The following is a 22,270-nucleotide window of genomic DNA, read 5'->3' as shown; positions in this document are numbered from 1 at the left end:
TTAAGTTCATAAATAAGCTGTTAACATTTACAGTGAATGATTTTCTGTCAAAATTGAGGCTTTACCATTGTTATGTGGTGCATTGACACATTAATTCGTTATCAGACATGGGGCGTTTACAGACGGACAGGGTGAGAACATAATGCCCCCAACTTTGTTGAGCGGGAACATAAGAAAAAAGGTTTTTCCCGTGAGAGTGCTTGGCGGCATTCAAGCTGCACTCACGTACTACTTATGCGGGCTACTCAATTTTTGGCTCTATTTTCGATGTTGGCCTGTGCACCATTCGGCCCACGTTCGGGCGACATGCACAAAAGTGTTGTATGTACAGTTCGTTCAGATTCAAAAAGTAAACTTGTTGCTAATTTGTGTGCTTTGTCACAAATTTCTGTCTTCATCTCTCCTCTGGCCTCAGCCTAGTGAGACAGCACCCTTCTAGAGGGAAAACAGCAATTCCTCACTTAGAATTCAGAATGAACTTTTGTTTCATGAACACCTGATTTCCAGTTATTTGTCTTTTTACAGGAGTACTCACGTCTTTCCGAACTCTAGCTCGGGATATTTGACACTTTGTGATCTCCTCAGTCCTTTCTGACTAACAGCTTCGTCTTCAGAAAATGTCGGCTCCGCCTCCTCGTCACTTCTCTCATCCTGGTCGTAGTAGTACTCTGTAAACACCAAATCAGGGAAAACAAAATCACAGTGGCTCAGAATCCAGGATGAAGCACACTGGGGCAGATTTTAAAAAGCCATACGAAATAAGATGTCATGAGTCATGGATCAGAATTTATACATCACAAAAAGAACAGACTGTTGAACATTCAATGAAAAGGGTGTGTACACTATCTATAAATGTCAAGGGTCAGTAAAGACCAAGTCTTTGGAGCAGGTGAAACAGACTCGAGATTAAAACCTAAAAACTAGGGATGAGCGAGTACACCACTATATGTATCTGTTCAACCATCTAAATGATCTGTACTCGGAGTGGGTGTGGCCTAAACCGGAAGTGGGCGTGGTTTGCTTAAATCTACATTATTTTAAGTCTGAAATTGATATGGATTGATCAAAAGTTGCTATATTTATTGTTTATTTGAAAACTATTTACAGAACAGCCTCAGAATTGAGATTCAAATCAATGTTTTTGATCACGAAAGTAAGAGAACTATTTACAGATCAAGTTTATTGGGAACTCAGAACATGATATTCTCAAGTGTATGAATGAATAACAGAACAGCCTCAGAATTGAGATTCAATGTTTTGATAACAAAAGTAAGAGAAAGATTTACAGAACAAATTTTTTATGAACTCAGAACATGAATATTCTTAAAATGTATGAATAAATATTTACAGAACAGCCTCAGAACTGAGATTCAATGTAGTAGCAAGTTATGAACTAAATATACATGAACAGGAGGTGTCATACTCAACAACTTTCTTTTTGTTTTTATGATCAAACTGATTTTTTTCAATTATTTATTTTACTACCTAACATTAGCATTTTTTCCACAGAAAGTTAAACAATGTTCATTAAGTTGTGTGTGTGTGCGAGAGAGAGAGAGAGAGAGACAGAGAGAGAGACAGCGAGAGAGAGAGAGAGAAGTTGTTCTACTGACCAAATAGTCCTATGCTGTTTTTCAGATCTTCATTTACATTAATTAAAACCAGGTGTTCCACATGGCTATGGTCTAGGTTTGCTCATTGTGGACTGACCACATTTTCAGCCCTGCTAAAAAACACGCTCATACTGGACACTAGTAGGTAGTAAGTAAGTAAGTAGTAACTGAAATGCTGCAGTGCAAAGCATGTCAAATTGGGCCAGCACTGGAGCTTGCCTGACCAGTATTTCACTGGGTCAGCTGTAAGGCTGATGGCTTAGTTCAAAAATAATGAAGCCTAACTGCTGATTTGCATTGCATTTGTCATGAACAAGCCATTATTTTATTTAGCACCATCCAGATTTATCTGAGTTGCCTGTAGTCTCCTTGACAGGTACTGAAAATTTCATGGAAAAATTCCGCAAAGTTCCAGAGATATGCATGAAATTTAGCCCAAAAATAGAACTTTTTTCATCAATTTTGTGTGACATTGATATTTAGCATAATCATTTAAAGTTGAATGTTAAAGAAATAACCTGTATTTTGTCAGTTTGTGCTTCATACTGACACACAGTAATACATTTTGTAAAGGTAGAAATGTCATTTCCTAGAAAAAACATCATGTTTGTGTCCACCCAAACAAAGATATTGAGATACACACAGACACCCAAAAGCAAAACGAATACACCAAATCAAAACAAGAGAGACAATATATTATAAATATCTACAGATATTCTACATTCGTACCTTCTCCCTTCAAATGTGAGCAGCCCTGATCATGGTACACATGCGGAAACAAAAAGATTCACAGAAAGAAAGAGAAAAAAAAAAAGATAAAATAAATAAATAATGTTGTTATATGGAGTACTGGATTACATTACACAAGAGTCCACTGGTATATCATACGACAACAACAACAACAAAAAAAAAAACTTTGTTGTAGGGGTTAGCTATATCTTTAAATGCTCCAAGACTGGTTTTCCATACATTATAAAATTTTTCAGGACAACCTGATACATCATATCTCATTCTTTCTATGTGCAACACTCCTATTAATTCTCTGAGCCAAGATTCAAACTGAGACGGTGTGTCAGATTTCCATAATTTTAAAATACATCTTTTAGCTATCACCATGCCATAGGTGACCACTGATGTCACATTGTGACCCAATGACTGGAGAGTGTCAGAGAAACCGAGAAGAGCGGTTTCGGGGTCAGGAGTGCACAGGAGTACCAATTAAATATTGAGCACCAGAAACCTTGGATCTTTGGACAAAGCCAAAACTGGTGTGCCAATGTGCCATCATGGTCTTACATCTGTCACATTGAGGAGAAGTTTGTGGGAAGATTTTATTCAACTTAACTTTTGAATAGTGTAACCTGTGAACTACTTTATACTGTATTACCTGAAGTCTAGAATTGATACAGCAGTGATGGATTTCCCTCAACGCCTTTTTCCAATTATCATCCTTGATTCCAATATTGAGATCTTCTTCCCATTTTTGTTTAACATGGTAGGGCAAACAAAATTACTCTGGCAGAAATTTATCAGTAATGAAATTAAACTCTTGGACTCAGGGGGCCCCAGTAGAATGTTGAATAGAGCGTTTTCAGGAGGGAGGGAGTTGAATGTTGGAATATTTTGTTGACATAATTCCTTAGCTGTAAGTACCCAAAAAAATGGCTTTTTGGTAATTGTATTTGGCTTGTAATTGTTCAAATGAACAAAATTTTTTATTAATATACAAGTCCTTAATTGATACTATGCCTCTACAACTCCATTCCTTGAAAACAGCATCTGTAATGAGGGGGAGAATGCATGGTTCCAGTTCGCTTTTCCCGTTTATCTTTCAGGTATGTTTATGAAGCCAGCAACAATTCCATGGATTCTTGTCCTTATCACACTTTTTTCAAACCATCTTTCGCCATCTTCGCTCTGTCTGATGTCGCTCCATGACACAGACATGCTGCAAAATTTTTCTTTTAAAAACTTGAAAGTTCTAAAAGTGTGTGATGTCCACATGCTACGTTTAGCTAAGCTTCGCACAGGAGCCACACAGTGTCACTGCAACAACCAACCAGTCCCGCTTTACAACAACTGTCGTAACAGCCAGAGTTTGAGTGGCGTTTATTCTCCTCGAAACTCCGTGGATCCGAGAAAACTGATTTGTATCTGTAACACACAGATCAGTGTCCGTGGACTTATAAAACTTACATGATGTTGTAAAAAAAAGAACGCTTTGCGATAAGCATTTTAAAAACTCAGTAACGATCACGATTAAAGAGTACAACACTAACACCCCCCGCCCCCGCCCATGATGAAATCCATGGAATCCTGTGGATCCACAGTTTTCACATCCCTGTAATGGACAGAATTTCTTTGTTTCAGGCTTCTGCAGACTAAAGAAGATACCTCCAACTGCTGTCGCAAGCGTTATGCTCTAGCACATTATAGTATATATACACTGATATTTCTAGCAATGACTGAACCGAGCCCAAAGGAAATATTGAAACCCTGATATATAACCATACTTAAAATGATAACACTTCACAAAAGACCACTTTTAAAATTTTGATGGTTATGTCACACTTTGGCTTCATTATTTTAGAACTTGGCCTGATGTCCCTATCTGCCAGGTAGGTCTCCACATCACCTGATGGCAAATGTGTCCTAGAGTAGAAGGACAGGACTGAAGTGCTGCTGGTGGCAGGTGTCTCTTCTGCGTTCCTTGCAGGTGCAGTCACAAGGTCACAGAGCTCCATCCTATGGAATAATGTCCTCTTCAGTGCATCCACAGCAACACTGTTTGGAAAACAGCTGGCCTTATATCTGGGGTCAAGGAGAGTGGCGAGTGGAGTTTGCAAAGATGGATTCGAAACACCATTGTAGTCTTTGCTCAGATTGGCTGCGAGTTTCCTTGCTGCTGCTCCTAACTTTTCCTTTGGACTCAGCTGCACCATTCTGGTCCTGTCCCTCTGTGGCATCCTGATCATCATCACCAGCCATGACATGATCAGAGTCATCCTCAGATTCCTCACCAGCTGCAAAAGCCCCCAAATGCAGTGACCTGATGATGGAGCACAAGCTATGCAGTAGGGGGATGACCTCAGAGATGGAGTTTCTGTGTTTTGAGAGCACCTGTGTGACCTCCTCAAAAGGAGTCAGAACAGTGAGCATGTCTGATGCCAACCTCCACTCATTTGGGTAGATGACTGGTGGAGCTCTACCCATGTTAGACTCCTGTGTCATAATCTGCACAGCCCTGTGCTGCTCCATCAGCCGCTGGAGCATGTAGAACGTATAGTTCCACCTTGTTTTTACATCTGTTATGACAGTGTGCTGGGGGAGGTTCAGCTGTGTTTGCAGCTCATGTAGTCTGTTGTTGGCTTTGCTTGAGCGATGAATATAGCCAGATTTAGTCCTGGCTTTGGACAGATGGGATGTCACAATCCTGTCCTGCTCCAGTGCCTTGATCACCACCAAGTGAAGCATATGGGACATGCAATGCATGTGCCCAAATTCACTTAAAGCTTTCACCATGCTGGCTGCATTATCAGACACGACAAACTTCACTCTAACAGGCTGTCTCACAGAATCTTCCCACTCTCCTCATCTTTTCTTTCAGGCATCACAGAATGTTGTTTGCTGTGTGCTCGATGTCCAGCACACCAACATTTAGCAGCCCTGCTTTCCTCTGCACTGATGATTCCCCCCGTACATTCACACCAGTGCCCAGTTATACAGAGGTATGCATGGGCACTGTGGCTGCTGGTCCAGAGATCAGTAGTGAGGTTGATGACACCTCCATCAGCTGCCTTGAGTGACTGACCCTCTCACCTGCCTCATACAGTTTCAGGCACTACAGTTCTACTGAAATACTGCCTTGACGGGATCTTATACAACCCCAATACCAATGAAGTCGGGACGTTGTGTAAAATGTAAATAAAAACAGAATACAATGATTTGCAAATCCTCTTCAACCTATATTCAATTGAATACACCACAAAGACAAGATATTTAATGTTCAAACTAGGGCTGAAACGATTAATAGAGTAATTTGATTACAAAAAATGTTTGAGGCAAATTCTTTGCCTCGAAGCTTCGTTTAAAGCTGTAGTACATATGCCAAGCCTGTAGGTGGCACTGTAACGCTCCCAGAAAAAAAACGAGAAGAAGACCGTAGAGCATGCCCGTAACTAATGTAAGCGCTAATAAGCCAGTTTTGAGTTTCTCAGTGCGCATAGAGTGCATAGAGCTCCTAACACTTCCGGTTCACAGGTCAATGATATAAACAGACTGGCGACGCTGTTCACACTGGTAAGAAGACAGTGTTTTGAAGCAACATAACTGCTTAAAGAGCCGAAGAAGTCACGGTGTGGACAGAAGACGGTATGTAAACATTTCTCCTTCTCCTCTTCATCTTTGAAACCACGTCGGCTCCATTCTGTGACGAGTCAGTCCCAGTGTTTAGAAACAAAGCAGCAAAACGATCAGGCTGTGAACACTTTACAGTGCAAGACCTGGTTTTTGTTGTGAAACTCTGTAGTTCTCACACTCTCCTTAGAACAACTAAACTGTTTAAACTGTTGCATATATTTATGTTTACCGTTGTTAATTATATCATGGTTATTTGTCTCTTTGTATGTATCAGCTTTTCACTTACAGTGCAGCAGATAATAGAATATTTACAGAGGAATCCTTCAAATCTGGAAAGAAGCACAAAAGTTGGCACAAATACTCCTTAAACATTACTCTTTTGAAAAAACTTAGTATCCACTTGAATTTTCAGTAGGGCGGCCAGGTAGGGGTCAATTGAAGAATTACACAGGGGTCAAAATTTAAAAATGTTTCAATCATATTGAAAGCTATACCACATTATTTGTCTGATCACAACGATACCAAAAAGGTATAGTTTGGACTATCTATGACTGAATGTTACGGAGTTATGGGGTAAAAACAGCAAGAATGGTAACAAAGGTCAGCATTAGTTTGTACAGGGGTCAGATGTTAAAGTTGCTCTAAATATTGTAAAATGTGATGCAAATTATTGGTTGAGTTAATAGGGTTTAAAAAGGAATAGTTTGCACTATGTGGCATGCTTAGTTATCATGTTACAGGGTAACATGTCACATGTCATAGAATCCGATGGACGTCGACAGTAAAGGGAATCGAGATGGATGAATACTCTTCCTTCAACCACTGTGACTTGAAGTATGAGTTCCCTTTTATATTCATTGACCTGTGAACCGGAAGTGTTAGGAGCTCTGCGCACATGCGCACTGAGAAACTCGAAACTGGCTTATCAATGTAGCAGGCGATGCTACAAGTTTACAAAGCCACATGCTGAGTAAAATAAAGCCTTTTAAGAGAAAGGGTCTGTGCTGATCGTCTGAAACAGACTTATTATGCATTTAAAGTGAAGCAGTGTGTTTATATATATATATATATATATATTTTTTTTTAAACGTGGTTTGCTGCACTGGCTGCTCTCCACCTCAGCAGATGAAGCGAAAGGAAGCACACTTTAAATGAATCATGTTTAACTATTCAAAAAAAAAAAAAAAGCCTATATTCAGATTTGATTAGAGTTTTTAATCAACAGGCTGTAGAGTTAACTTATCAGTGCAGCTGTTGTGGAAATGTTGCACTCCACAGCCGTTTTTTCAAAGGCTTTGTTATTCGCCAAGTATCCACAGAAAACAAGGAATTTGACTTTTTGATTTGAGTTGCTCTGTACGGCATGTAGAAATATACACTAAACACTAAATAAATCGCAGCAATAAAAAGTGCAAATGAAATGTGCAAAAAGAAAAAAAAAAGAAGAATGTCCTGTCCGCAGACTGAAGATTTCACAGAGCACCAGGGCTTATTGGTTTGGCAAAGCTCCAAAACTCTTAATAATGTGAAAAAAAAATGAATGATAATAATAATGAATAATTACCTGGGAAAACAGAGAGAGAGAGGGAACACCCTAAACTTAAAAATCTGCATGAAGGCAAAGCAACATTGTGCCACTGCTTAGGGAGAGCCCTGCCACTACTGATATTGTTTACAAAATATGAGAGTACTTTTTTTATCCGATTACTTGATTAATCAATAAAATAATCGATAGAATACTCGATTCCAAAAATATTCGATAGCTGAAGCCCTAGTTCAAACTGACAAACTTTTTTGTTTTTGTGCAAATATTTGCTCATTTTGAAACGGATGCCTGCAACACGTTTCAAAAAAGTTGGGACGGGGCAACAAAAGACTGGGAAAGTGGATGAATGCTCAAAGAACACCTGTTTGGAAACAGGTGAGTGTCATGACTGTGTATAAAAGGAGCATCCCCAAAAGGCTCAGCCGTTCACAAGCAAAGATGGGGTGAGGATCACCACTTTGTGAACAACTGCGTGAAAAAAGTATCTAACAGTTTAAGAACAATGTTTCTCAACGTTCAATTGCAAGGAATTTAAGGGTTCCATCATCTACAGTCTATAATGTAATCGGAAGATTCAGAGAAACTGGAGAACTTTCTACATGTAAGCAGCAAGGCCGAAAACAAACACTGAATGCCTGTGACCTTCGATACCTATCGGGGCACTATATTAAAAACCGACATCATTGTGTAAAGGATCTTACCGCATGGGCTCAGGAACACTTCAGAAAACCATGGTCTGTTAACACAGTTCATCACTACATCTACAAGTGCAAGATAAAACTCTACCATGCAAAGTGAAAGCCATACATCAACAACATCCAGAAACGCCGCCGCCTTCTCTGGGCCTGGGCTCATTTGAAACAGACAGACGCAAAGTGGAAAAGTGTGCTGTGGTCTAATGAGTCCACGTTTCAAATTGTTTTTGAAAATCATGGACGTCATGTCCTCCAGACAAAAGAGGAAAAAGACCATACAGATTGTTACCAGCGCAAAGTTCAAAAGCCAGCATCTGTGATGGTATGGGGATGTGTTAGTGCCCATGACATGGGCAACTTGCACATCTGTGATGACACCATCAATGCTGAAAGGTACATCCAGGTTTTGGAGCAACACATGCTGCCATCCAAGCAATGTCTTTTTCAGGGAAGTCCCTGCTTATTTCAGCAAGACAATGCCAAGCCACATTCTGCACGTGTTACAACAGCGTGGCTTCGAAGAAAAAGAGTGCAGGTACTAGACTGGCCTGTCTGCAGTCCAGACCTGTCGCCCATTGAAAATGTGTGGCGCATTATGAAGCGCAAAATACGACAACAGAGACCCCTAACTGAAGTCGTACATCAAGCAAGAATGGGAAAGAATTCCACCTACAAAGCTTCAACAATTAGTGTCCTCAGTTCCCAAACGCTTATTGAGTGTTGTTAGAAGGAAAGGTGATGTCCCAGCTTTTTTGAAATGTGTTGGAGGCATCCATTTCAAAATGAACAAATATCAGAACGAGCAAAGTTTTCCAAATGAACTGAATTTATATCACCTGCCAAACTAAGAACAAGAATACGGCATTTTAAAAAAAACAAAAAAAACAACCCCAACCGGACTGGAGGCAGTGGTGGACGTGACGAGCCATTTTCAGATCTGTCTTGTCAAATGCACACCGTACATTCCGAAACAAGTTCACCAAGTAACTTTAAATATCATACTGAAATAGAGACGAGCTGAAGAAAACCTAAGGAGGCTGAAGAGAGCAGCAACATGAGCTGGAGTCAGGCCAAGCACAGAGCGAGAGATAAGTTCCTGTCTGTGTGTGAGTGTGAGAGTGAGAGACGGGTCTGAGCAGCTGCAGGGAGGGGCGGGCGCTGTGTGTGACTGGCCAATCACAGAGCGTGAAGATTTTAACAGCTACATGCCATATGACAGGTGCTTGAAAAAGTCAGTGTCACTGTGTTCGTGTCACCGAAGTTAGCAAACGTCAGTTCAATAAAGTTTGTATTAAATCAGACATTGGCAACATGTTCGGGCTCGAAGTTCCTTTGTATTATTAAATGTCCAACATAGAGACACAAGAGGGACGGTGGAGAGCAGCAGGGGACAGAGGAGCCGTCTCCTTTTTGATCAGTAAAATACATAAGAATGTGAAGTTTATCACTGTTCATCTATCAGAGTGGGGTCAAAGGGGAGGGGGCACTAAACCTCTTTAATCCAGTTGTTAAGTGTGACGTAACGCATCATGTGATTTTCAACTCCCAGCTCCAAACAAAAAAGGCGCGCTGTCATTAACATTGAGAACTGCAACTGAGACGATCTGATCAGGCTGCACTTACACCGCTGCACATGGACAACAGCATTAACATCGCAACATAAAACTTTTTGTATATTGTGCCTAAAATTCTCCTGGATATATTAACTGGGTTTTTAGACGTTGTTACTGCGTTTGTTTTATGTAAAAATGTCAGATGCTCAGGTTGTTTCTCCGTTATTTTCAATGGGAGTTGCTGCGAGCTGCGATCGCTTCCTGTTCATGTCGTTCGGGGAGAAAGTGAAGTTTGCACTTCAACGTCTTGTTTATTGTAATAAATATTTTTTTTATTAACAAACATGTATATTTTACCTGTGCATAATAAAATATGTAAAGTAAGAGACATTTTTTTTTTATTAAGTGTTCTGACCATAGAACCAGACGAATGCATTTAATGGAGGTGGAGGGATGGAGGTTTGCGCACAATAAAAACACAAACTAAACTTAAACTGTAAATCCTTAAAAGGATCATACAGACGTAACTTTAATTATAAACTTGGAGGTCTTTGAACCCGGAAACAGATTTATCATGTGATGTATTACGTCAGCACTTAACAAGCGGATCATTTTATTTTTGTGGGATTTTCAGGGAAACTAAGATAAGTAAAAGAAGAAAGTCCACCCTGAACAAAACCACTGATCACCTCATCTAATCAATTTTCTGGCTTTAATCATTCACAAAAACAGTCGCGAGTCTCATCAAAGACGGTGTCTGGAGGCTGAAGACATCTTTGTCTTCCTTGTTCGCCTCATGCAGAACGTGAGCCGTCCTCTCGACATGCTAGTGCTGCCTCCCTCCATCCTCTCCCAGCTCTCCCTGCTTCTCCGTCCGTGCCTTACACCCCCCCCGGTCCCCATCTCCATGGCTGACTGTGTCTGATGTGTTTGACATTCCAGCAGCGTCTCACTCAGCCTCATCTCATCCTCTCTGTCTGCTGGCAGCCGTCCCAAACCTTCAGCTGCTGCAGCAGGAACACACAAACATCTAGGCTGCTAATCCCGCCGCGTCTGCCCGCGCGATCCGGATTTAAGACACGTTCCTGCTTCCTGCTGCAGGTTCAGAGTCACAAACTCACAATGAACCAACAGTAAGACCCACACGTGTCCATGGCACAACTGTCCAGCAGGCAGAGTTTTCTTTGTGTTTTCTGCTTGTGACTGATCACAGTATCACAGGACTGCCCGCAGGTGGCGCTGTGCACACAGCAGTTACTTCAGCACTGGGATGCTTCATATTTGTATTTTTCACAAACATATGTATCCAAAACTACAGAATTGTGTCAGTGTCACACCAGTGAAAAGATAACAAAATAAATAAATAAAATCTAAAGGCTGAATAACTTGATTTATATGAACACGAGTGTCATGAGGGCACTGGTTCAAACCTTTAAGGAATGAAGAAGGATTCTGAGGATGGATCAGTTCACGAGGTTGGGTTGGAGCGTTTCATTTGTTTTTAGAGCAAACTGTGCAGCCAATCAACCATTCACTTATATTTAAACCAGGGATTAAAGCAATAAATTTTCATCTGACTGAAATTTTTTCTTGGCAAAAATCAATGCCAGCAATTTCCTAAAATGTGGCGTAGTGGGGGCACACACTCTTTTTTCCTCAATAAATACAATAAATACATTATACAGCATACAAATCTACAACCCCTGGCAATAATTATGGAATCACCGGCCTCGGAGGATGTTCATTCAGTTGTTTAATTTTGTAGAAAAAAAAACAGATCACAGACATGATACAAAACTAAAGTCATTTCAAATGGCAACTTTCTGGCTTTAAGAAACACTATAAGAAATCAGGAAAAAAAAATTGTGGCAGTCAGTAACAGTTACTTTTTTAGACCAAGCAGAGGGAAAAAAATATGGACTCACTCAATTCTGAGGAATAAATTATGGAATCATGAAAAACAAAAGAACGCTCCAACACATCTCTAGTATTTTGTTGCACCACCTCTGGCTTTTAGTACAGCTTGCAGTCTCTGAGGCATGGACTTAATGAGTGACAAACAGTACTCTTCATCAATGTGGCTCCAACTTTCTCTGATTGCTGTTGCCAGATCAGCTTTGCAGGTTGGAGCCTTGTCATGGACCATTTTCTTCAACTTCCACCAAAGATTTTCAATTGGATTAAGATCCGGACTATTTGCAGGCCATGACATTGACCCTGTGTGTCTTTTTGCAAGGAATGTTTTCACAGTTTTTGCTCTATGGCAAGATGCATTATCATCTTGAAAAATGATTTCATCATCCCCAAACATCCTTTCAATTGATGGGATAAGAAAAGTATCCAAAATATCAATGTAAACTTGTGCATTTATTGATGATGTAATGACAGCCATCTCCCCAGTGCCTTTACCTGACATGCAGCCCCATATCATCAATGACTGTGGAAATTTACATGTTCTCTTCAGGCAGTCATCTTTATAAATCTCACTGGAACGGCACCAAACAAAAGTTCCAGCATCATCACCTTTCCCAATGCAGATTCGAGATTCATCACTGAATGACTTTCATCCAGTCTTCCTTGGTCTACCAGTATGTTTGCCTTTAACAACATTCCCATGTTGTTTGTATTTGGTCCAGAGTTTAGATACAGCTGACTGTGAACAACCAACATCTTCTGCAACATTGCGTGATGATTTACCCTCTTTTAAGAGTTTGATAATCCTCTCCTTTGTTTCAATTGACATCTCTTGTGTTGAAGCCATGATTCAGGTCAGACCACTTGGTGCAACAGCTCTCCAAGGTGTGATCACTCTTTTTTAGATGCAGACTAACGAGCAGATCTGATTTGATGCAGGTGTTAGTTTTGGGGATGAAAATTTACAGGGTGATTCCATAATTTATTCCTCAGAATTGAGTGAGTCCATATTTTTTTCCCTCTGCTTGGTCTAAAAATGTAACCGTTACTCACTGCCACAATTATTTTTCCTGATTTCTTATAGTGTTTCTTAAAGCCAGAAAGTTGCCATTTGAAATGACTTTAGTTTTGTGTCATGTCTGTGATCTGCTTTTTTTCTACAAAATTAAACAACTGAATGAACATCCTCAGAGGCCGGTGATTCCATAATTTTTGCCAGGGGTTGTATTCTAAATGGCCTCCAAGGAGAGAGAGACAAAGCATAAAAAGAATGCAAAACTTGAACATAAAGGTACATAAAAGGGTGGGGGGGTAGTCTTGATTCTGGGGGGTCTGGGGGTGCCCCCCCCCAGAACATTTTTTAAAGACCAAGTCAAATTTTGTGTATTCTGGTGAATTGTAACAGGTATGAAGCCCTCTGAAACAAATAAAACTCACGTCCATCTGTGAAGTAAAAACACAGTATTGATTATGGGGGTGGGGGAGGGGGTCTCCCCAAAAAAGTTTTTAAAAAGCAAGTCAAATTTTGTATATTCTGGTGAATTTTAATGGGTATGAAGCCCCTGAAACAAAGAAAACTCACTTCAAACTGTCAAGTAAAAATTCTTTGTCTTCTGTAATATTTTGATTTGTTCTAATTCGGTGAATGCACCAAATGGGTGCTGTGTCGCTGACTGTACAGTCAATAAAATACAAAATTAGGGCCTAAAGCAACATGACAGCATTGTTCTGCTGTGCACAAAGTACAGTGTCATCAGTTTTGAAAATGCATGCACACTGAGGAAACTCAAAACTGGCATATTCACATTTAATCGGTAAAATGCTCTTACTCATAAAACAAACTAGGGCTGCAACTAACGATTATTTTAGTAATCGATTAATCTATTTTTTTTTTTACTTACATGTGAGTTTTGCCATTATTTTTTGAAGTGAGTTATTATTAAAAGGCCTTTATCACGCAACATCAACGTTTGAGCTTGTAATGAAGTTATGATGCTATATTCTTGTCAAAAACATACCTGGAGTAGTGTTTTGTTTTATTTTGCACATACATACATCACTGACACACCACAAAGAGATTTCCATCAGGTTTCACACGATTATGAGCATTTTTACATGCGTACAGTAACTATCTCAACCACTGACAACATATAACAGCAAGAGTCCACAAAAGTATAATATGTGAGCTTTAAGAAGTTATTTTCATGAAAAAAGACACAAATGTGCAGTTTAATGCATTTTATTTTTTTCTTATGTAAAAACACAGCTTAGATGTGGTTTGACCGAAACAAATTGTCATTAAACTTAAAATGGATGAAATGGAGGTTTAAGAGTCACTAGGTGTTCACAGGAAACAGTTATTTATTTCTATATTTATTTATTTATGTTCATTGTTAGTTGGTTTTACCTTTTCTGTTGTGTTTTGTTTTATCAGTTTCTTTTTGATTGTTTCTCTAAAATTGTTATATGTATTGTTATATTGTTATTTTGCAATATTAGTTATCATTACTTTTGTTGTTGCTATTATTATTATTAATATATAAATAAAAAAAATATATATTACATTTCGTAATACAGTTGACTCTTACGACAACAAACACTAAGCCATTAATTATTTATTATACAGAAAAATGCACAAACTGTGCTGAGATGCGAACAGCTTAATGCTAACTTTAACATTGAAAACACCATAGACATGCTAATGCATTCGCATCTGTCCTGTTTTTAAGTTAAAAATACATCTATCAACTGTTTTAGAAGACCATAACAGGTTGGTTTAATATATAAAAGGTAAATATTACTCACAGATCACAAATCAGCCTGAGTCACATCATGGCAAGCAGTAAACAGAGCGGAGAGGAAGGAAAATTCACACAGTCCCTTCCTCTGCAGTCCACGCTGACACTGCTGCTTCTTTGATTAATGCAGAATAGGATGTTGCTTCAACAGTGAGAGTATCATATTTCGGCCCCAAAACACGCATGACATCACGTGCGCACGCGTATGTGTGATTAAATTTTCCAAATGACGGAAATCCATCGTGGTGACGGAGAACTTTAACCCATCATTTAAACATAATTATTTTTTCATCTAATCTTAACAGGATCTTTAAGAACGGCTCAAATCCAGTCGACCTGCTGACTCACAGAAAGCTGAAGGAAAATGTGTCCATTGAGCACGGCCAAAAACATAAAGCCCAAGAAAGCTCGGCTAAAAGAACTTTATTCAGGAATAAATACCATCATATTACAGCGCTGATTTGATTTGAGAAGCACCGTGCAGACACTGTGCAGGAGTGTACGTACCAACTCCATCTGGAGTGTCGGTGCTCTGAGTTCTCCGCACAGCCGGGTTGGACAAACGGGAGTTGTACTGGTAGAGCTGGTTTCCGCCACTCTCATCCTGCTGAACGCCGATCTGCGTGAGATCATGCATGCTCAAGCTACGCAGCTTCTCTGTGATGGCATCCTGACCCTGTGACACACACAGAACAGTCACCTCAGACATGTCCACAAACACCAAACACACAGACGTGGTGCCACAGAGCCACTGAACAGAGTTTAACTTGTAGTTTCGTGTTTCTTGTAAAGCCCAACCAATATGGATTTTTTTTAAGGTCTGAAATGATGCAGATATTAGGGAGTGAAAAAACTTATGATACTAATATATCTGCCGATTTCGTTATCAACCCAAAATGATGAAGAAATGTCATTGAGACTTGATGTTTTGCAGTTTAAAGATTAACTTTTAAAGCGCAGAGCGGCTGCTTCCTGATCAGCGGAGCTGAAAGCACTGAACGGCGGCTTTCAGGTCATCACAGACCTGAATAATGAAACACAGTGATGAGTTAAACTTTTAAAGTACCAGTCGACCGTGATCAGGTATGATGCGAAGGAAGTGCCGAGTGATCTGTCGGTGTGGTGATCAGCCAGTGCACTTTAAAGGAGACCTGCATTGAAAAAAATGCAGTCAGATTTTTTGAACAAAAAATGACTTACATTTACACATAAGATCCTTCTGAATGTAGTAAATTAAATCTGCAAGCCCAGATCTGCCATTCAATGGAGAAATCTTCATTTGAAAATGACAAATTTACAGCTAACATTTAGCCGAGACGTCACGGACAAGACCCTCTCCCAGCATGCATTGCGCCAATTGTAATTTGTGGATTTACGTCAGTTTGCATCTGCACCTTTTTCTTGTCTTATACGGAAGGATCTACTTTTTTTTAAAACTTCATATTGTCTTGCGGCACGTTTGGTGAGTACACATTTCTTTTATTTGTGCTTGAAAATTATTTTGGGGGACTTTTTCATACGCCCGTTTGATTGAGTCGTGTCACAATGAAAATCTACTGTCTTTCGCCTCCAGTACCATCACGGGATATGGAGGCGAGACCCGCAAAGAATCCCAGTCATTAAAAATATATAAACCTCTCTCAGCATCCATGGAGCTCTGGGGCTCCAATTGCCAAGACGTGCGGTGCTGTGGATTTTGCCGCAAGAAGTCTGTCCTTGCAGCAACAGGTGTACCGGCCGCTTCGCATTAAACCAGCGAGTGTAATCTCAGGACTTGTGCCAAGTGTGCTGCAGCTCCATTCAGTAGACAGAGAGGTGATGCAGGTGTTGTGCGCTGAATCTGGCACAGCACCGGCTGCAAAGCAGACACGGGCAGTGTGAGTGGCCCGCGTCGGCGGTTAACAAGCTTGTTAACGAGCCCGCAGACTTAATAAGCGCAGTGGAGGCAGATAGCGGGAGAGGAAGAACGGCGCCCGCTGTCGATGTCGTTGCTGATCTGAGCACACAGATCTGTATCGCACATTCATTGCAGCTTACTTTTGGATGTTGAAACCAGGACGTGTATAAGTAACATTACTAACAGGTAAAATCAATTTCAATGCGGGATCGGACTGAAGGCGGGAGCGCGTCGTCTCGTCCCTGACGTCATGGAAATGATACGGCTGTAAAAACTGTTTTCACAGAGGGCTAAATTTTAGCTGCAAATTTGTCATTTTTAAACGAAGATTTCTCCTCTGAATTACAAATTTGGGCTTACAGATTTACTTTACTGCATTCACAAGGGTCTTATAAATACATATCAGCTATTTCTTTCTGAAATCTGACCACATTTATTTCAATGCAGGTCTACTTTAAATGTTTAAACAGCGCATTAATCAGGTGTGATCACCCTGATCAGGTCATCTGATGATCACACCACAGCGACGGCTTTAAAAGTTTAATGATTACAGCACTTCTGTGTGATCAGAGCGCATGGCAAGGGCATGAGAAATGCACCTGCAGCAGAAAAAACACAGAGGGACTTGCTTTAAAACACTGTGTTTCCAGCCATGAATTAAAGGATTTTCTGAGGTCATTTTCAAAAATCAGGAGCTTTATGTGGATTCATGTGATACACCAACAGCTGAAAAATGTCTCACTGTTTGTTCCCTGCAGAGGAAAACTTTAACAGGAGCTGGTGAGTGTTGCCGAGAAAGGCTGTCCATGCTCGGAAACCAACAAACCTGAGATGTTTTGTAAAGAAGAATGGTCCAAAATACCTTCAACCAGAATCCAGACTCTCACTGGAAGCTATAGGAAGCGTTTAGAGACCGTTTATTTTGCGTTTATTTCTGCAAAAGGAGGATCTACTAAATATTGATGGATTTTTTCTGTTGGGAAGCCCAAATTTATGCACCTGCCTAATTTTGTTTAAATAATTATTGCACACTTTCTGTAAATCCTACAAACTTCATTTCACTTCTCAAATATCAGTGTGTTTTACTATATGATATATTTAACTGAAACAACCAATGATTTATAAAGGAAACTCATGGAAATCATTAGGAGTGCCAAAACTTTTACATACAACTGTATGTGCAGTAGGGAAAATTTGGTGTGCAAGGTTTTTTTTATACACAGTGAGGAAAATAAGTATTTGAACACCCTGCGGTTTTGCAAGTTCTCCCACTTAGAAATCATGGAGGGATCTGAAATTTTCATCTTAGGTGCAAGTCCACTGTGAGAGACATAATCTAAAAGTCCACTTCCACTCCACTTATTATTCCAAATTAGAAGCACCTATTTGAGGTCGTTAGCTGCATGAAGACAACTGTCAATCAATCAATCAATTTTATTTATATAGCGCCAAATCACAACAAACAGTTGCCCCAAGGCGCTTTATATTTTAAGGCAAAAGCCATACAATACATACAATAATTACAGAAAAACCCCAACGGTCAAAACGACCCCCTGTGAGCAAGCACTTGGCGACAGTGGGAAGGAAAAACTCCCTTTTAACAGGAAGAAACCTCCAGCAGAACCAGGCTCAGGGAGGGGCAGTCTTCTGCTGGGACTGGTTGGGGCTGAGGGAGAGAACCAGGAAAAAGACATGCTGTGGAGGGGAGCAGAGATCAATCACTAATGATTAAATGCAGAGTGGTGCATACAGAGCAAAAAGAGAAAGAAACACTCAGCGCATCATGGGAACTCCCCAGCAGTCTAAGTCTATAGCAGCATAACTAAGGGATGGTTCAGGGTCACCTGATCCAGCCCTAACTATAAGCTTTAGCAAAAAGGAAAGTTTTAAGCCTAATCTTAAAAGTAGAGAGGGTGTCTGTCTCCCTGATCTGAACTGGGAGCTGGTTCCACAGGAGAGGAGCCTGAAAGCTGAAGGCTCTGCCTCCCATTCTACTCTTACAAACCCTAGGAACTACAAGTAAGCCTGCAGTCTGAGAGCGAAGCGCTCTATTGGGGTGATATGGTACTATGAGGTCCCTAAGATAAGATGGGACCTGATTATTCAAAACCTTATAAGTAAGAAGAAGAATTTTAAATTCTATTCTAGAATTAACAGGAAGCCAATGAAGAGAGGCCAATATGGGTGAGATATGCTCTCTCCTTCTAGTCCCCATTAGTACTCTAGCTGCAGCATTTTGAATTAACTGAAGGCTTTTCAGGGAACTTTTAGGACAACCTGATAATAATGAATTACAATAGTCCAGCCTAGAGGAAATAAATGCATGAATTAGTTTTTCAGCATCACTCTGAGACAAGACCTTTCCAATTTTAGAGATATTGCGTAAATGCAAAAAAGCAGTCCTACATATTTGTTTAATATGCGCATTGAATGACATATCCTGATCAAAAATGACTCCAAGATTTCTCACAGTATTACTAGAGGTCAGGGTAATGCCATCCAGAGTAAGGATCTGGTTAGACACCATGTTTCTAAGATTTGTGGGGCCAAGTACAATAACTTCAGTTTTATCTGAGTTTAAAAGCAGGAAATTAGAGGTCATCCATGTCTTTATGTCTGTAAGACAATCCTGCAGTTTAGCTAATTGGTGTGTGTCCTCTGGCTTCATGGATAGATAAAGCTGGGTATCATCTGCGTAACAATGAAAATTTAAGCAATGCCGTCTAATAATACTGCCTAAGGGAAGCATGTATAAAGTGAATAAAATTGGTCCTAGCACAGAACCTTGTGGAACTCCATAATTAACCTTAGTCTGTGAAGAAGATTCCCCATTTACATGAACAAATTGTAATCTATTAGATAAATATGATTCAAACCACTGCAGCGCAGTGCCTTTAATACCTATGGCATGCTCTAATCTCTGTAATAAAATTTTATGGTCAACAGTATCAAAAGCAGCACTGAGGTCTAACAGAACAAGCACAGAGATGAGTCCACTGTCTGAGGCCATAAGAAGATCATTTGTAACCTTCACTAATGCTGTTTCTGTACTATGATGAATTCTAAAACCTGACTGAAACTCTTCAAATAGACCATTCCTCTGCAGATGATCAGTTAGCTGTTTTACAACTACCCTTTCAAGAATTTTTGAGAGAAAAGGAAGGTTGGAGATTGGCCTATAATTAGCTAAGATAGCTGGGTCAAGTGATGGCTTTTTAAGTAATGGTTTAATTACTGCCACCTTAAAAGCCTGTGGTACATAGCCAACTAATAAAGATAGACTGATCATATTTAAGATTGAAGCATTAAATAATGGTAGGGCTTCCTTGAGCAGCCTGGTAGGAATGGGGTCTAATAGACATGTTGATGGTTTGGATGAAGTAACTAATGAAAATAACTCAGACAGAACAATCGGAGAGAAAGAGTCTAACCAAATACCGGCATCACTGAAAGCAGCCAAAGATAACGATACGTCTTTGGGATGGTTATGAGTAATTTTTTCTCTAATAGTTAAAAAATAGTTGTGTCCACCCCACACAATCAGCAAGACTCCAACTACTAACATGGCTAATGCCGCGTTCACACCTGACTCGACGCGAGTGACAGCAGCGACAGGTTGCCATGTAATCCCTATGGAAGGACGTGTTTTGGTGCCAAGCCACACAGCGCGACGCAATGGATGTGAATGAAGCGACACGAGTGAAGTGATTTTGAGCAATTGGCGCGTTTGTGGCGCAATATTGCGTCACGTCATGTTGCGCTGCACTCCTCCCCAAGTTGAAAAATCTGAACTTTTTCGTCTTGTCGCGCCGCAATGACCAATCAGGGACTGAATATGTAGTGACATAGAGATGTCTGGAGTTTGACTGAGTTGGATGTGAACATGTCCTGTCTCTGGTAGCCAGCCTGTGAGCAGGACTTATGTCCCTTTTGTCCTTTATTTCACAATTATGACAGTTTTTGGAGCGAGCAGCAGCCCCGCAGCAGGGGGAGCGGAGGTTTTTTTTTTCCTTTTTACATGTGCGCACGAGTGAATCGTCCACAAAGATTATTTTATTAATTAACTACACAGATGTATAATAAAACAAATTGTGACTGGTTTCTAAACACAATTATGAGAGAGTTTTTGGAGCGAGCAGCATCCCCGCAGCAGGGGGAGCTGAGGTGTTTTTTTATTATTATTTTTTTAATTGTTTACATGTGCGCGCGTGAACGGGACAGGAGGTCCTCAAACTGGATCCTGCAGAGGCAGAAGGACCACTGAAAGCGGCCATCATCCAGCAGCAAATAATGATACTCCCAGAATTAGGAACGTCTCATGACGTTTGTCAGCTTTCCACAACAACTCGCTCTGTGTGATCAAGGTCCGTCATGTTAACTTGACTGACAACCGGAGCCAGCGAGCGGAATGGAAGCTCCTCCTATTTGATGACGCACCGGGGCGAATTTTCACAGCGAAAGCAGAGCGACACACCGGGCGATGGTGGCACATCCATCAACACGCGACTAACGCGAATTTGTGGCGTCTGGTCGCGCCCTTTGTGAACGCGGCATAAGACCAGAGAGCTGTCCAAAGACACCAGAGACAAAATTGTAGAACTCCACAAGGCTGGAAAGGGCTACGAGGCAATTGCCAAGCAGCTTGGTGAAAAAAAAAATCAATTGTTGGAGCAATTATTAGAAAATGGAAGAAGCTAAACATGACTGTCAATCTCCCTCGGACTGGCGCTCCATGCAAGATCCCACCTCGTGGTGTATCAATGATCCTAAGAAAGGTGAGGAATCAGCCCAGAACTGCACCGGAGGAGCTGGTCAATGACCTGAAGAGAGCTGGCAACACGGTTTTCAAGGTTACTGTGGGTAATACGTCGTGGGTTAAAATCATTCATGGCGCGGACGGTTCCCCTGCTTAAATCAGCACATGTCCAGGCCCGTCTTAAATTTTCCCATGACAATTTGGATGATCCAGAGGAGTCATGGGAGAAAGTTGTGGTCAGATGAGACCAAAATAGAACTTTTTGGTCTTTATTCCACTCGCCGTGTTTGGAAGAAGAAGAATGCTGAGTACCATCCCAAAACCACCGTCCCTACTATGAAGCATGGGGGTGGAAGCATCATGCTTTGGGGGTGTTTTTCTGCACATGGGACAGGACGACTGCACTGTATTAAGGAGAGGATGACCGGGGCCATGTATTGCAAGATTTTGGTGAACAACCTCCTTCCCTCAATTAGAGCATTAAAGATGGGTCATGGATGGGTCTTCCAACATAACAATGACCCGAAGCACACAGCCAGGATAACCAAGGGGTGGATCCGTAAGAAGCAAGTCAAGGTTCTGGAGTGGCCAAGCCAGTCTCCAGACCTAAACCCAATAGAAAATCTTTGGAGGGAGCTCAAATGACGTGTTTCTCAGTGACAGCCCAGTAACCTGGCTGATCTAGAGAAGATCTGTGTGGAGGAATGGTCCAAAATCCCTGCTGCAGTGTGTGCAAACCTGGTGAAAAACTACAGGAAACGTTTGACCTCTGTAATTGCAAACAAAGGCTACTGTACCAAATATTAACATTGATTTTCACAGGTGTCCTAATACTTATTTCCAGCAGTAACATACAAATAAATTATTTAAAAAAAAAAATCATACATTGTGATTTCCAGATTTTTTTTTTAGATTATGTCTCTGACAGTGGACATGCAACTAAGATGAAAATTTCAGACCCCTCCATGATTTCTAAGTGGGAGAACTTGCAAAATCGCAGGGTGTTCAAATACTTATTTTCCTCACTGTATATTTGGGGTTTTCTAGAATCAATGAAGAGGCAAAAATAAAGCACACCTGGTATTTGCCTGAATCTTGACTGGCATGTTTCACCTTGACGTGGTGCTTGTGGGAGCCAT

At 40.6% G+C, this 22,270-nt stretch overlaps 1 protein-coding gene across 2 annotated transcripts in view; it reads right to left on the bottom strand.

Annotated features, from left to right (window-relative positions):
- Positions 1-22,270, bottom strand: part of LOC117505613 (receptor expression-enhancing protein 3-like) — a 95,062-nt gene that overhangs the window by 5,760 nt on the left and 67,032 nt on the right. For both annotated transcript variants that reach the window (XM_034165195.1, XM_034165196.1), the window contains exons 6-7: positions 14,986-15,154; positions 536-668 (exon numbers count right to left, since the gene is read on the bottom strand). In XM_034165195.1, coding sequence (XP_034021086.1) covers positions 536-668; positions 14,986-15,154 — 302 coding nt within the window. The remainder of the gene's footprint in view (positions 1-535; positions 669-14,985; positions 15,155-22,270) is intronic.

This window comes from Thalassophryne amazonica, unplaced genomic scaffold (assembly GCF_902500255.1).
Source record: "Thalassophryne amazonica unplaced genomic scaffold, fThaAma1.1, whole genome shotgun sequence".
In the NCBI taxonomy this organism is placed as follows: Eukaryota; Metazoa; Chordata; class Actinopteri; order Batrachoidiformes; family Batrachoididae; genus Thalassophryne; species Thalassophryne amazonica.
Note: the sequence above shows the minus strand (reverse complement) of the source record. Positions and strands in the feature narration are given on the sequence as shown.